General features: G+C 45.7%; 1 protein-coding gene across 4 annotated transcripts; it reads right to left on the bottom strand.

Annotated features, from left to right (window-relative positions):
* Positions 1-829: 829 nt before the first annotated feature.
* Positions 830-14067, bottom strand: GLRX (glutaredoxin). Of its 4 annotated transcripts, none has more exons than XM_050795425.1 (3): positions 13523-14067; positions 7671-7790; positions 830-847 (listed from the first exon to the last, which is right to left on the bottom strand). In XM_050795425.1, the coding sequence occupies exons 1-2, from the start codon at positions 13727-13729 to the stop codon at positions 7677-7679; spliced, it is 321 nt and encodes a 106-aa protein (XP_050651382.1). In that variant the 5' UTR covers positions 13730-14067; the 3' UTR covers positions 830-847; positions 7671-7676. The 4 variants fall into 4 exon arrangements, with proteins under 4 accessions (XP_050651382.1, XP_050651381.1, XP_050651378.1 ...); XM_050795424.1 differs by lacking the exon at positions 830-847 and adding an exon at positions 3743-6123 and having other exon boundaries at positions 7667-7790; XM_050795421.1 differs by lacking the exon at positions 830-847 and adding an exon at positions 3743-6128.
* Between the last annotated feature and the right edge of the window lie 239 nt (positions 14068-14306).

The raw sequence follows: 14306 nt of genomic DNA, 5'->3' as shown, positions 1-14306 counted from the left end.
GAGGAGTCCTCTGGTTAGATTAAGGACAGTCTATCTGCCATTGGACCACACCTTCACACAGGGGTGGGGAAACTGACTCAAAAATAACCTAAGGTGTGGCCGCCCCTCCCTTGTGCTGCCAGCTAAAGGCTTCCTGGATGGGGAGGAGACCTAGGGCTCCTTGGTTTTCCTGTGGTTTACCTGTCTGGAGATGCCCACACTGTTCCCTTTCTGGGGGCAGCCGTCCCTGCCGCCCCCTGCATTTTTTAATTGTACAGTGACTGCTTTGGTGAGGCTAAAGGAGATCTTCTATGCAGGGGGCTGGATAAAGGCACCCAGAGTCAGCTCTACACAAGGGTTGCATTCTAGATGTCAGGGGACAGCCCCCATGGCCACAGGTTCCAGCTGTGCTCTTTAATTCTGTCTTCCCAGGAGTTGCTGGTCCTCCATTCCCAGAGTGGGTCCTTTGGTCCCCATTTAACACATCTGGCTAGAACCCTGGGCAGACTGTGTTAAAGATCATCCACACTCAGTTCTCAAGGATGACTTAATAATGGGAGGAAGTGCAAAATCTCCACCCCATAAACAGCTGTAATTTTACATATGAAGTGTCTTAAGTTTTACAAGGCATACAAGAGAATAGGAAGGAGGCATCTCTGCTTGCTTCTGAGAAAGCGCAGCTGCAGGTCCCCAGAGGCTTGAGCCCAGTCAACTAGGAGGGAGGAGTTGAGCGCGCAGGAAGAGCCGGTAAAAAAACCCCAGAGCCTCGGGTTGCCTCTGTGCTCTCACGTTCTGTGCCGTCATTGACTCTCCTAGTTACCCCTCTCTCTCCCACTTTCAGCTCCGCACAGCTCACCAGGAAAGTCGCCTGGGGACAGGAAGTATAAACTTGTGCATAAATATAGACCCATTTTAAACATCACTTGTGCTTAAAGGGACCAGACCAGAATTCTCTTCCCCTAATGAGCAAGATTAAATTCTGCCCCTTCAAACATTCGTTGTATTTAAGAAGAAGACCCCTATTAAGGCCGGGTGTGGTGGCTCACGCCCATAATCCCAGCACTTTGGGAGGCCGAGTGGGTGGATCTCTTGAGGTCAGGAGTTTGAGACCAGCCTGGCCAACATGGTGAAATCCTGTCTTTACTAAAAATACAAAATAACCAGGTGTGGTGGTGTGCATCTGTAATTCCAGCTACTCAGGAGGCTGAGGCAGGATAATCACTTGAACCCAGGAGGCGGAGGTTGTAGTGAGCCAAGATCACGCCACTGCACTCCAGCCTGGGCGACAGAGTGACTCGTCTCAAAAAAAAAAAAAAAAAAAAAAAGACCCCTATTAATATAAGAAAGGAATTCTAAGTAAAATATCTCAGGAGCCCAGTTCTTTACAATATTATGGTATAGTCAATTAGGGAGCATGGCTTTCTCTGGCAACCAAATGTCAAGATAACGATCTAACAATACTCACGGGGGATATAAATAGTGTGATCTGGGCCACATAGATCCATTTATCACCAGTTTAAGAATTTACCATCGGTTTAAGAATTTACCAGTTCTTTCTCCATCCTTAAGGGGCATCTTTGGACAGCCTTGAATTGGAAGAAATGGCTGTCTGGAGTCCAGCCCAAAGAGCCAGGCTGGAGGAAGCAGAGAAGGTGGTTATTAAAATCAACAACATTCGCAGGAGATTGGATCACTTACTTTCTTCAGTAAACAGAAAGAGTAGAGCTTTGGCTGTGAATTTTTTGGTTGGTAATTTTTGGTTTTTGTTTTGTTTTGTTTGCCAGCCCCTAGTGCCAGTCTCTCCATACTCTTTGAAAGATCATTCTTTCTATCCTTGCTTATCACACAGAACTACTCAGCAAGGAGCAGGGCAGAAAACGGGAGGTTACATGAGGTGTCCACACACCGGCCAGGGAGCTGCCAAGTCCCTTTTCCCTGCTTGGCAGCCAGAACCCTGACGATGAGGCGCAACCCCCAGCTGTGAAGCTGGAGACGCTGAATGACTCAAAAGAAAAGGTGTCCAGGAACCAATAATTGGGGGAGCTCCCAATGAGACAGCCAGATCCACACCTGTTCATTTATTCTTTAATCTGTTCACTCAAGAAAGAGCCTACTATCTGCCAAACAGTCTTGATGCTGCAGATACAGCAGTAAATAGACACCAATCCCTGACTTCAAGGCACTTATATTCTAGTAGGGAAGAGACAGTAAACTAAATAAATCATACCAAATATTAAAAGATAGACTGGGTGTGGGGCCTCACACCTGTAATCTCAGCACTTTGGGAGGCCAAGGCAGGTGGATCACTTGAGCTCAGGAGTTCGAGATCAGCCTGGGCAATAAGATGAAACCCTGTCTCTACCAAAAATACAAAAAATTAGGTGAGCTTCCATGGAGGCATGTGTCTGTGATCCCATCTACTCAGGAGGCTGAGGTGGGAGAATCACTTGAGCGTCGGAGGATTGCTTGAGCCCAGGAGGCAGAGGTTGCAGTGAGCTAAGATCGTGCCACTGCACTCCAGCCTGGATGACAGAGTAAGACCACATCTCAAAAAAAAAAAAAAAAAAAAAAGATAAATGCTATAGAAAAAAATAAATTGATAAAGAGGGATAGGGAATGCTAAGTGAAAGTGGAAGGGAGAGTGTTAGATAGGGGGATGGGGGAGCCCTTGCTGAGAGGGTGAGATTTGAACAAAGACTCCATCTATGGTGAAGCTATCAGTTGGCAAGCCTAACCTATGTACACAAGTCTTCCAATCAGTTTTTTAGTGCCTCATTCTTTACAGATAGTCACATCTCCAGACATTTGAGGAAGGCTTTCAGATGTAAAAGAGAAAGAAAATTGGGGCTCAGAGGAAAAACAATAAAAAAGAGAAAGATGCAGTTTGCTAATTTTCTTTCCATAGCCATTCTCCCCTTCTTCTTGTATAGATCTCCTTCTTTTTGTAAAGTTTTAGTGAGTTTTAGTTGGGCAAGAGGCTTCCCAGGCAGGGGCCCCTCTGTCTAGCCTGCCCTGCAGCTGGTGGGGCTATCACACTAAGTTCTGGCCAATGGGATGTGAGCAGAAGTGGTACATACGACCCCTGGGTCAGTCATGACCCCTTGGAGCAAATGCCACCTGCCTGCCTCTGGACTTTTTTGATAAAGAAACTTCTATCAGGCATTATATCTTCGTTATAGCAGCCTAGCATGTATTCTGACTCATACACGTGGGTCAAAGGAAAGAGGAGATCCAACATAGGAGAGAAAAAGGGAATCCCCAGAATGACAGTGAAGGGAGATCCCAGATAGAGAACCCTGTCTGCCTCAGGACAGAGGGCAGCAGTCCAGATTGGAGCAGTGTAATTTTCCATGTTGAGGGTTCTCTGTAGTTGTACAGTTTTCAACTTGAGGACAGAAAGCTGAAATGGGCCTGAAGCAGATCTTTGTCTGTACTTAGCTTGCCTGGTGGTGATGACATTTCTGTTCTCCCTGCTACACAGCTGGCCAGCTGAAGAGGTGTGGATGTGCTTTGAGCTCCTCCTGAAAGCTGGGGGCAGGGACATACTGAGCTTAGAAGCAGAAAATGCAGAGCAGCCCTCTGCCATTATCACATTTCTGGGGGACACTCCACGCTTGGTTCACACAATAGCCTCCCTGATCGTGGCGTGCTGTGTTTCCAGGGACTCACTCAGCACCACTTCTGCTTCCCCAGAAGAGGCTCTGGAAAACTTGCAAGGGATGCTGAAGCCAGTCTATAACTCAGTCAGTGTTCAGTTTACCTGTTCTTGGGATTGTTTGTCTAATTGTGATATCACCTTTTTCTTCCATAGCTAGGTCGGTGTTACTCTTTTTCAAAAGTAAAATGTATTGCTTAGAGATATTATAAGGAGTAAAACTATAAAGTATCAGAATGATTACAACAAAAATGAACTAGTGGTTACCTCTATGGAGGGATGGAGAGAGGGAATACCCTTGGGGAGGGGCACACGGCCCTGTAAGGTACTTTATCAGGACCTGGGTTTGAGGCAGTTAGAGCAGAAAAGACTTTTAGTACTATTGGCTTTTTAAACCATATGCATACATTGCTTTGATAAAATAGCTCTTCTATGTTGGGAACTGGGTTTCCATAGTTAAGTCTAGGTTCTTGCCTTTGGGTACTTCTTTTTTTTTTTTTTTTTTTTTTTTTTTTTTGAGACAGAGTCTCGCTCTGTTACCCAGGCTGGAGTGCAATGGCATGATCTCAGCTCACTGCAACCTCCGCCTCCCAGGTTCTAGCAATTCTTCTGCCTCAGCCTCCCGAGTGGCTGTGACTACAGGCATGTGCCACCACACCCGGGTAATTTTTGTATTTTTAGTAGAGATGGGGGTTTCACCATATTGGCTAGGCTGGTCTCGAACTCCCAACCTCGTGATCCACCTGCCTGGGCCTCCCAAAGTGCTGGGATTACAGGCATGAGCCACTGTGCCCAGTCGCCTTCGGGTACTTCTGAATTTGGCAAGAAACCAATACAGATGATTAACTACAGCGTAGCCTGATAACAGCCGTACGGTATCTATATGCAGTGTTTTTGAATTCCAGAAGAGGAAACGATGATTTTCAGTCAAAAGGCCACGAGAGGAGACAGAAAAGAAAGGGGAACAGTCTAAATCAGGCATTGAACAAGGAGGAGTTTCAAAGGAAAACAAAGGAGAAGAAAAGGCATCTCAGGAGAAAGAAACACAATGAGCATGGACAAAGAAGTGTGAAAGTGCAGGGAAGTGGTCCAGAGCGGATCAGGCACTGTAACCTCTGGCGGGGGAGGGGAGGGGCGGCATTCATATTGTGCAGTGTGTAACCTGAACAATCATCCGTAGTGATCCTGGTTGAAGGGAGTGGTTAGGGCCCACAAAAGAAAGAAGCGAGAAGTACCCGGGCCTTAAGTGGGAAATGGCAAAAAGGAATATGAAATGAAAAAAGACTGTTATTAAACCCTAAGCATTATTCAGTAAGCTGGAGCTGGCATTTATTTCAATATGAAATTTCAAAATTATATCAACCATTTGTACCCAATGAGTGACAGCAGCACATGTCTTTATTTATATTGGCATGGCCAAACATAAACACAGTTTTAAGTTAGTATATTTCGCCTAACATTCCTTAATGTCTTGAGAACATGGAAACGAATTGGACAAAAATCACTGAATCATCTACAGGTATTTTTTTATTAGAAAAGAAGTTAAGTGTTGTCACTAGAGACTGAAGAAGGAAATTAACAATCTTACAATTCTAGAACAGGCAAACTTCATAAGGGATTCTTAAGTTTTCAAAGTGTGGGGGCTCTTTCATAGATACACTCTTGGTGTAGGGGGCTGTAAGTTTTCTCAGATGTTTCACATTTCGTGCTTTAATCGTTGCTGGTAGTCTAAATCAAACAAATACACAGTGTTCAGGATTATCTGGACAGCCATCTTAAATAACAGAGTGTTCCGCATGACCACAGCCTCTGCACTTGTGCCTTTGATCCATGTGACGCCAAGACCAACTATGCTTTTCATATGATTTCTCCAATTGGGTCCTGTGACCTTTCACAGAATTGTTGAACATTTCCTATGAGATCTATGGAGGACAAGGTGGAGAACACTGGTTCGGAGCAGTGATTTTCAAGGTGGGATGGGATGGGGTGGGGTTGAGTGGAGAGATACATGTAGTTTGAAAGAACACATTCAAAATACCCACTGATATCATAATACAAACTCCATAAAGTCAAGCAGCAAAATGATTTCAGCTAATGGACAGTAGCAGATAACCAACTATGGATTCATCATTGTGGAGAAGGAGTCTGGATAAACATAGTTGAAAAACACTGGCTTAGAGGTAGAGACATGCTGACACGTGGAGAACAGTAAGAAACGTGTGCCAAAGAGAACAGTTGAGGGTCAGTGAGGGAATCCTGGGCCAGAACTTGTCACAGTCTTCTGAAAACCAAAGAGCGCATCCAGAAGAAAACCAAGATGGCCCGTCAACCTTCTTGGCCCTGTGGTTAAGAGCAAGTTGATTCACTTTTAAATACAGAGCCAAAAGAGGAAAAAAGCTGTTTGTGCCCCCAAATTCATCCACCAGGAAGTGCTGTCATCATTTGCAATTCCATCCAGCTCTTGAGGACAGATGTCAGCATGGGGGGGCCTGCTCTGCCAGTGTAAGGCAAAATCCTTCCTTTCTCTCATTACCAGAACACTTACACCTGCCATTTCAACACACTCTGTTGCAGATGGCCCTGAGATGCAGCTGCCAGTAAAATAATGACAGCATAGAACGCTGAAGGAAAAGGCCAAATGCAAGAAAGGAGACTTTCTGAATATGGGGGACTCTAATGCCCACACCAAAATAGAAGCAGTTTGAGAAATGACATTTCCCATCTTCTCCCATTCTTAATCTAAGCCTAAATTGCTAAACATGTCCCAGAATAGGAAACATTTGGTACCACCATTAATTGGATTTGAGTGCTTTTAGTACCAGTGGTAAGGCTAGGAAGTGAACTCAGACAATCATAGGGTGCACCTGCTGTGATGATATTGTAGAATTACGATTAGAAGATTTCTAGCATTGACTATTTCATTTCAGGGAAATCAGTTGTATTTTTTCAGATCTTTTTCCCCCTTCTGTTGCTATGTGGAGTAACTATCACAAATTATGTATACTCATTGCCGAAGAGATGAGTTATTAATTAGCAGGCAATAGATGCCCCTCCAAGAACATTTTGGTTAAAGAACCATTCATTTCTCCCTCAACTAAAGCAGCCCGTACGTCTCTCTGTGTACAGGTCTCTGAATTGGCCTGCTTGGGAGCTGGCTAGCGCTAGCTGTGCTGGGGAACTGGGGGAAGGAGGAGCTCAGACTCCAAAACCATCATGGTTTCTTTCTAAAATGTCCATTGCCCTGTGGTTTTCCACAGAGCCAAAGATCTCCTTTAGGTTACTGATTTTAGAAAACTTTGTTTTGGCTTTTGGGAAGCCAATTAATAATTAGAGTTGATCTGCCAAATGAACACAGGTAAAGCCAAAATGACCTCAGTTTCACATCGCATTTTGAATAAATCCAAATTGTTTACCACGGCCTGGGTACTCTGGCCCCTGCTCACCTTTCTCTCTATTCTTCCTTCTTACTGCACTTCATTTACTCTATTCCTGGTTTTTTTCTGTTCCATGAACATCCCTTACCTGTTGCCACCTCAGAGTCTTTGTACTTGCTATTCCCTCAGCCTGAAAAGCTCTTCTGCTTCATCTCTGCTTAGCAGTCTCCTTGTCAATCAGGTCTCAGCTCCACCCTTCCTGAGAAAGGCCCTTCCTTACCATGTTAGCTCAATTTTCTCCCCACCCCCTGACATATTCTATCACATTATTCTATTCTATTTAAGGATTTGCTTGTTTTTGATCGGTCTACCTCTCTGGAATATAAGTTCCAGGTTATCATTTTATGCATCATTATATTCTCATGCATCTGGCACATGCTCAATAAATATTTGTTAAATGAAGGTGGAGTGAAAGAATTTCTCCCATTGACACAATCTCTTTGTAAAGTGTGAAATTCATTAAGTAATTGATATCACCATTCCTCAACTTACCCCAAATCATCTTTCCCCAGGCAGAATGCTGTCCTACAGTATAACAAACCATGACAGAAGAATTCCATGGTGTCCCATGTTCCTGGCCTAGCACCTCACCTGCCACTCACCTGTGGTTACTGCAGAGCTCCAATCTGCTTTAGCCGCGTCAGCAGTTCCCCACTCTGTTGCATAGAGACTAGATCACTGCATCCGCCTATACAATCTTTACCGATAAAGACTCGAGGAACCTAAAGAAGCACACAACCCAGGACATTACTACATTACTAGACTAGAAAGAACATATCCCACCATGAAATATTTCCCATGATTCCAAATTTTTAAAATCACTTTACAACCTCCTCACGTATATGCTTATAGGACAGGACTTCCTTACTGTTATAAGGGGTAACATTATAAACCCAAGAATGTTTTTAAGCCAGAAGAGTTTTCAAGTTGAGTGTGCTATGCATGAGCTTGTCCAACTTGCCAAAGGGATTTTAAAATTTCACTCTACAGAAACATGTTTCAGGAGAATTCTAATTGGCTGCAGTCAGACCACCTAGATTGAACTCTACTTTCTCTGCATCAGGGATTGTAAACTGGGTCACAACAATCAGGAAGGAAGGAATTCATTTCTAAATACAGCTGGAAAAGTATTTGCATTAGGTCTCTGATTTTTCAGGTCCACAGTTTATTAAATACAATCATCTCTCTGTGTTGTTAAAACACAGGTGAGGGCCAGGCACAGTGGCTCTTGACTGTAATCCTACTACTTTTGTGAGGCTGAGGTGGGAGGGTCACTTGAGCCCGAGTTCAAGACCAGCCTAGGTAACATAGTGAGACCCCCGTCTCTACAAAAAATACAAAAATTAGCCAGGCATGGCGGTGCATGCCTATAGTCCCAGCTACTCAGGAAGCTGAAGTGGGAGGATCGCTTTGGCCTGGGAGGTCGAGGCTGCAGTAAGCTGTGATGGTGCCATTGCACTTACACCTGTATGACAGAGCAAAACAAACAAAACAAAACAACACAGGCAAGCTCTGTCCTCAAGCACGGGGGTGTAGTGGTATTTGAGTCTCCTTTAATCACTGGTCCACCATAAGATGGTTAAGTCACCCCGGACGTGGGTGAGTCACCCATGCCAAGCCACAGTCATGACACCTGCTAAATAGGCTTCTCTCTAGTTCCATGCTTCCTCCCTGCTGCTAGGAGCAGACATATTACAGAATTCCAGAGGGCTTTTAGAATCGCGAGGGAGGAGGAAACACCCTCAACGTGGCTGAATTTCCAGGCCAAGGGTGTTCCACCAAGGCTGCCTGGCAGTGAAGAAACAAGCCCCATGGAGGTGACCATGTCATCAGAGCCAGCAGGCCTTTCCCCGAGTACTAGGAACGCACTGGAGGGGAGGGAGAGGTGGAGGCAGAAAGCAGTGAGACTATTTTTCAAAGCTTTGGGCTTTCCTCAGAAAGCACAGTAATTGGAGCAAATTGTCCAAAAAGTGAGAAAGATGAGAAAAGGGGCTTAATGATTGTGGGTAAGTTCTTACAGCACTTTTATTAAAAAGGGGATCTGGGTGAAGGTAGGCATTAAAAATAAAGTCTAAAAATTAAAAACAAATCTTGCACATTTCCATGGCTATTTCCTGTGCTCTCACAGGATAACTGAGGCTTTGAAAACCCACAGCCCTGGAGCTGCCCCCCAGCCTCCTGAGACGATCCTGAAATGTGACCAGGCTGCCCCTAGCGTGGAGTTTTGCGCTCAGTGTCTGGCAAAGAAGCGAAAGGCTCCTTTACCCTCATACCCATCCTCTAGTCTGGACAACTGCAAAACTGCCTTAAATCGTATCAGTGAATGGTACCCCTAATGGGAGATGAATGGCAGGCTGTACAGGACGGCATGGAGGGCTGTGGCAGTGAAACCGAAGCAAGTACTGTTGACAAAGCTGAGCAAAGAAGAGGAACCAGCCTGTGCTCCCTCCCCTCCCGTCCCTTCCCAGCCTCCTCCTTAGAGGAACTTGAGAGTCCACTACTGTCAAGGAGAGGAAAGAACTGCCACCCCAAAATGAGTTTGGTAATCCTGTGGTTCTTACTCTCCTGGAGTAGGTTCCCCCAGCCTCAGCCAGGCAGCGTCTCCTGCACACTAGCTAGGGTTACACAAATGCAACTACTCAAAAGCGATTTCTCAGCACTTCCTCAGCTTCCTCCCTGGTACAAGCCACCTTCATTTGTCACCCGAATAACTGCTATAGCCTCCCAATGTCTCCCAGCTTCAACCTTCACTCTTGCCCTACTGTCTCTTTTCCCCACAGCTGCCAGAGTGGCCCTTTCTTTCTTTTTTTTTTTTTTTTTTTTGAGACAGAGTCTCGCTCTGTCGCCCAGGCTGGAGTGCAGTGGTGAGATCTCGGCTCACTGCAAGCTCCGCCTCCTGGGTTCACACCATTCTCCTGCCTCAACCTCCTGAGTAGCTGGGACTACAGGCGCCTGCCACCACACCCAGCTAATTTTTTGTATTTTTATAGAGACGGGGTTTCACTGTGTTAGCCAGGATGGTCTCTATCTCCTGCCCTCGTGATCCGCCCGCCTTGGCCTCCCGAAGTGCTGGGATTACAGGCTTGAGCCACCGCGCCCGGCCCAGAGTGGCCCTTTCAAAATGGAGTCAGATCAAGTGACTTGTCTGCTCAGCACCCACCAAGGGCATCTCATCTCACACCAAGTACCAGTCACAGTTCTTCCAAGCTCCCATTAGGTCTCAGACCTCACCTCCACTAACTCTCCTACTGGCTCACAGTGCTGCAACCATACTGGCCTCCTTACTGTTCCACAAACCTGCCACGCAAACATCTACCCTGGGAACTTTGCATTCACGCTGCCTGTAAATTGTGTATGCCCATCTCCCTCAGCTTCTATAGATATCTGCTCGAATGTTCCCTTCTCAGTGAGACCAAATGGCTCCATTTAAAACTGGACCCTGCTGCTGCTTCCCTACCTTTTCTACTTTTCTTCATAGCACGTGCCACTTACCACCTCTCAACATACTGTTTTATTATTGTATTTGTTTGTCTCCCCCACTAAAATATAGGTTCAACAAAGGCAGAAGGTTTTTTTTTTTTTTCATGGCAGAAAAGACAGATTTTTTTTCCCCACTGTCCATAAAAGTGCCTGGTACATAGTAGGTGCTTAAAAGTATTTATTGCATGCAGTAAAATCATCATTCAAATGTGAAGGAGAAATACTTTCTAAAATAAACAAAACTTGAGGAAATGTGTTACCAATGGAATCACCTTGCAAGAAATGCCCAAAGAAGTTCTTCAGAGAGAAGGGAAATGATATAGGTCAGAAACTCAGATCTATGTAAAGAAAAGTGCATTACAGGAGAAATAAATGAAGGCACTAATTTAGGAGCTGTGACTATAGCAAAACAAAAACAGGTTTCACTAAGTACATGGCTTGATTGAAGGCACTAACTTTCCATAATCATGTCCTGCTGATTACCTACTAGATACTTTACAGAATAATTAAGACCGCAGGTTCAGGCCGGGTGCTGTGGCTCACGCCTGTAATCCCAGCACTTTGGGAGGCTGAGGCAGATGGATCACGAGGTCAGGAGATCGAGACTATCCTGGTTAAGACAGTGAAAACCCCATCTCTACTAAACATACAAAAAATTAGCCAGGCGTGGTGGAGGGTGCCTGTATTCCCAGCTACTCGGGAGGCTGAGGCAGGAGAATGGCGTGAACCCGGACACGGAGCTTGCAGTGAGCCAAGATCTCGCCACTGCACTCCAGCCTGGGGGACAGAGCAAGACTCTGTCTCAAAAAAACAAACAAACAAGCAAAAAACCCACAGGAGCTTTCAGAGCCTTTGAATACAAACACTTACCTGTTGGGGATCAAACAAGCAGCTTTAAAAGATTTGTTCTTCCCCTAGGAGGAATGCATTCAGAATTCAAGAATCTGTGAAAAACATTTTTCTAAAAAAGAAAAACAGGCTTGTTGAGGTGGATCATGTCTGTAATCCCAGCAGTTTGGGAGGCCAAGGTGGAAGGATAGCTGGAGGCCAGGAGTTCAAGACCAGCCTGGGCAACATAACAAGACCCTCATCTGTACAAAAACCTTAAAAAATTAGCTGGGTACGATGGCTCATGCCTGTAGTCCCAGCCACGGGAGACTGAGGTGGGAGGGTCACTTCAGCCCAGGAGTTCGAGGCTGCAGTCAGCTATCATTGCACCCCTGCACTCCAGCCTGGGTGACAGAGTAAGACTCTGTCTCTTAAAAAAAAAAAAAAAAAAAAAAAAAAAAAAAAAAAAACCTTAAAAGATCACTACAAGAAATATTGTTGTTCTACAAAGAAATGAAAAAGCAATTGTTGGCCAGGTGTGGTGGCTCACGCTTACACTTTGGGAGGCTGAGGTGGGTGTGTCACCTGAGGTCAGGAGTTCGAGACCAGCCTGGCCAATATGGTGAAACCCCATCTCTACTAAAAATACAAAAATTAGCTGGGCGTGGTGGCATGCGGTTGTAATCCCAGCTACTTGGGAGGCTGAGGGAGGAGAACCCAGGAGGCAGAGGTTGCAGTGAGCCAAGATTGCGCCATTGCACTCCAGCCTGGGTGACGAGTGAAACTCTGTCTCAAAAAAAAAAAAAAACAAAAAACTAAAAACTAATACTTGGCTCCCACCTCTGACATTGTGATTTAGTTATTGAGGGGCATAATTTGGGCATAAGGATTGTTTTACAAGCTCTCTAGGTGATCCTAATGTGCAGCAAAGTTTGGGAACCAATGGCTGAAAGGTCCTCAGGGTGGCAGCCACAGTGGGGCCTGTAGTAGTGTTTGCACTGCCCTTTACACCTCTCAGGGCCTGGGCATCCTATGCAGCTGTGGTCCCAGTAGGCAGCAATAGCCTCTGTCGTCATTGTGTACACTCCAGGACCTCAGCACACAGCAGTAGGGTAACACACTAAGCCCTCTCTGCACCAAAATGCTGACTTCTTATTAGAGAGGAGAGAAACAACCTCCAATGCTTTACACTCAGAACCCAGTAACAACCTTGTAAGTCAAACTAAAACTAAAATAGCATATGTGCTTGGCCCAACACTGTGCTGCAGAATGTGCATCCCAAAAGGGAACTTAGCTGAACTGGTGGGACATTTCTCATCCCACCTCGCAGCAGAACTGATACAGGTGATGTGGTTGGCATCCCTCCTGAAGCCCAGGACGCAAAGCCAAGGATACTAAAGACAGGGAAGTCTTTCAGATGGAGAAGAGCAATTTTTAGAGGGTCCCACAGCCTATTCACAGCAAATGAGACTTTGAGGTCACCTAATCTGGTCTTGCAGCTGGGATCTTTGAGGACTACAAGAGTGGTGACTTGCCCAGGATCACACAGCCAGCCATTATAAGAGCCAGGCCAGAAGAACTCCAGGCTATGATTCCCTACAATGTGGGGCCTGGAAACATCCATAATTAATTTAGAACAAGGGGCAGATAATGGTACATTAGATTTTTCCAGTGAGAGGAATTAAATAAGGAAGAATGAGCCAATTAGAAAAAGAAAGCCTAGAGAAGAGAATGAAGAACATGACTCTCATGTTAAATAACCAGCACATCACACCCGGCCCTCCATCCCAGCTTCCACCTCCAGCCCTGCCAGCTGAAAACTGTCATTTTGGCAGTGCTTAAAACAAAGACTCTAGATAATTCCCCGGGGACTCCCCGGCAAGCTGCTGGGCCCACTTACCCTGTCGCACAGCAGACATCAGCTGTACTCCCTCTTCGGCTGTGAGAGGACCTTTGGCTGCAGTGCCGCCGCTCATTCAAGTGACCGAGATCCTCTCTAAGGCGCCCTCCCCCACACCCCCCGCCCCGCACAGCCCTCTGGACGCCTTGAAGGACCGAGCCGCAGCCTTGTCCTAAAGAAAGACACAGCTCTGACAAGAAAAGGCAATCCGGGAGCCTTTCCCTAGCCGTTTAAAATGAAACTCACCGTTCTTGCTCCCGTGAGCTGTTGCAAATAATCTTGAATCTCGTTAGTGTGGTTGGTGGCTGTGATATCGACAAATTCCAGAAGCCCTTGTTTGATGGGCAATTGACTGAGGATTTCTTGGGCCCTCCTGCAGTATGGGCAGGTGGGCTTAATGAACACAACCACCTTCCCAGGCTGGATTTTGCCGTTCACAAACTCTTGAGCCATGCCGATGGGCTGCGGTCTCCCCGGGAAGAATCCTCAGTTGCAGGTATTGCTTGGGGTATTGAGCCCCGACCCAGCCAGTTGGCTCCTATTTAATAAGGAACCTCCCTGGAGGCGGAGTTTGCCTGGTAGCTTGCTCGAGTTTTAAAGGGACAGCTTCAAAGACATTTCCATCTGGTATACTTCACTAGTTAGCAATGCCTAGGAATGCAATACTTGCTATTTAATCGTTGGTAGCTATGAAAGACACTCTGGGTATCTTTGTTGTCCCTGGACATTTGGGGAGTGCCTGCCCATCGGCAATGATCAGAGTTTAGTCACCTCTGGGGAAGCATACATTGCTTACTCACAAAGGGGCTGAGGAAGCAGTGACTTCTTAGAGCAAATTATTGTTTTACCTCTCGGAGATACAGTTGTATTTTAAAATGCAAACAGAATCACTTAAGAAACAGAACACTTTGAAATCTCTTTAGAGGAAGTGAAACTGAAACTGTGACTTTGCACTCCTTATGAAGGTCGCTCTCAGAGCATTTTGCTTGGACTGTATGGTGGGTGTTTGTTGTTGTGATCTTTTTATTGA

Source organism: Macaca thibetana, chromosome 6 (assembly GCF_024542745.1).
Source record: "Macaca thibetana thibetana isolate TM-01 chromosome 6, ASM2454274v1, whole genome shotgun sequence".
Classification (NCBI taxonomy): domain Eukaryota; kingdom Metazoa; phylum Chordata; class Mammalia; order Primates; family Cercopithecidae; genus Macaca; species Macaca thibetana.
This window is presented reverse-complemented; position numbering and strand designations above follow the sequence as displayed.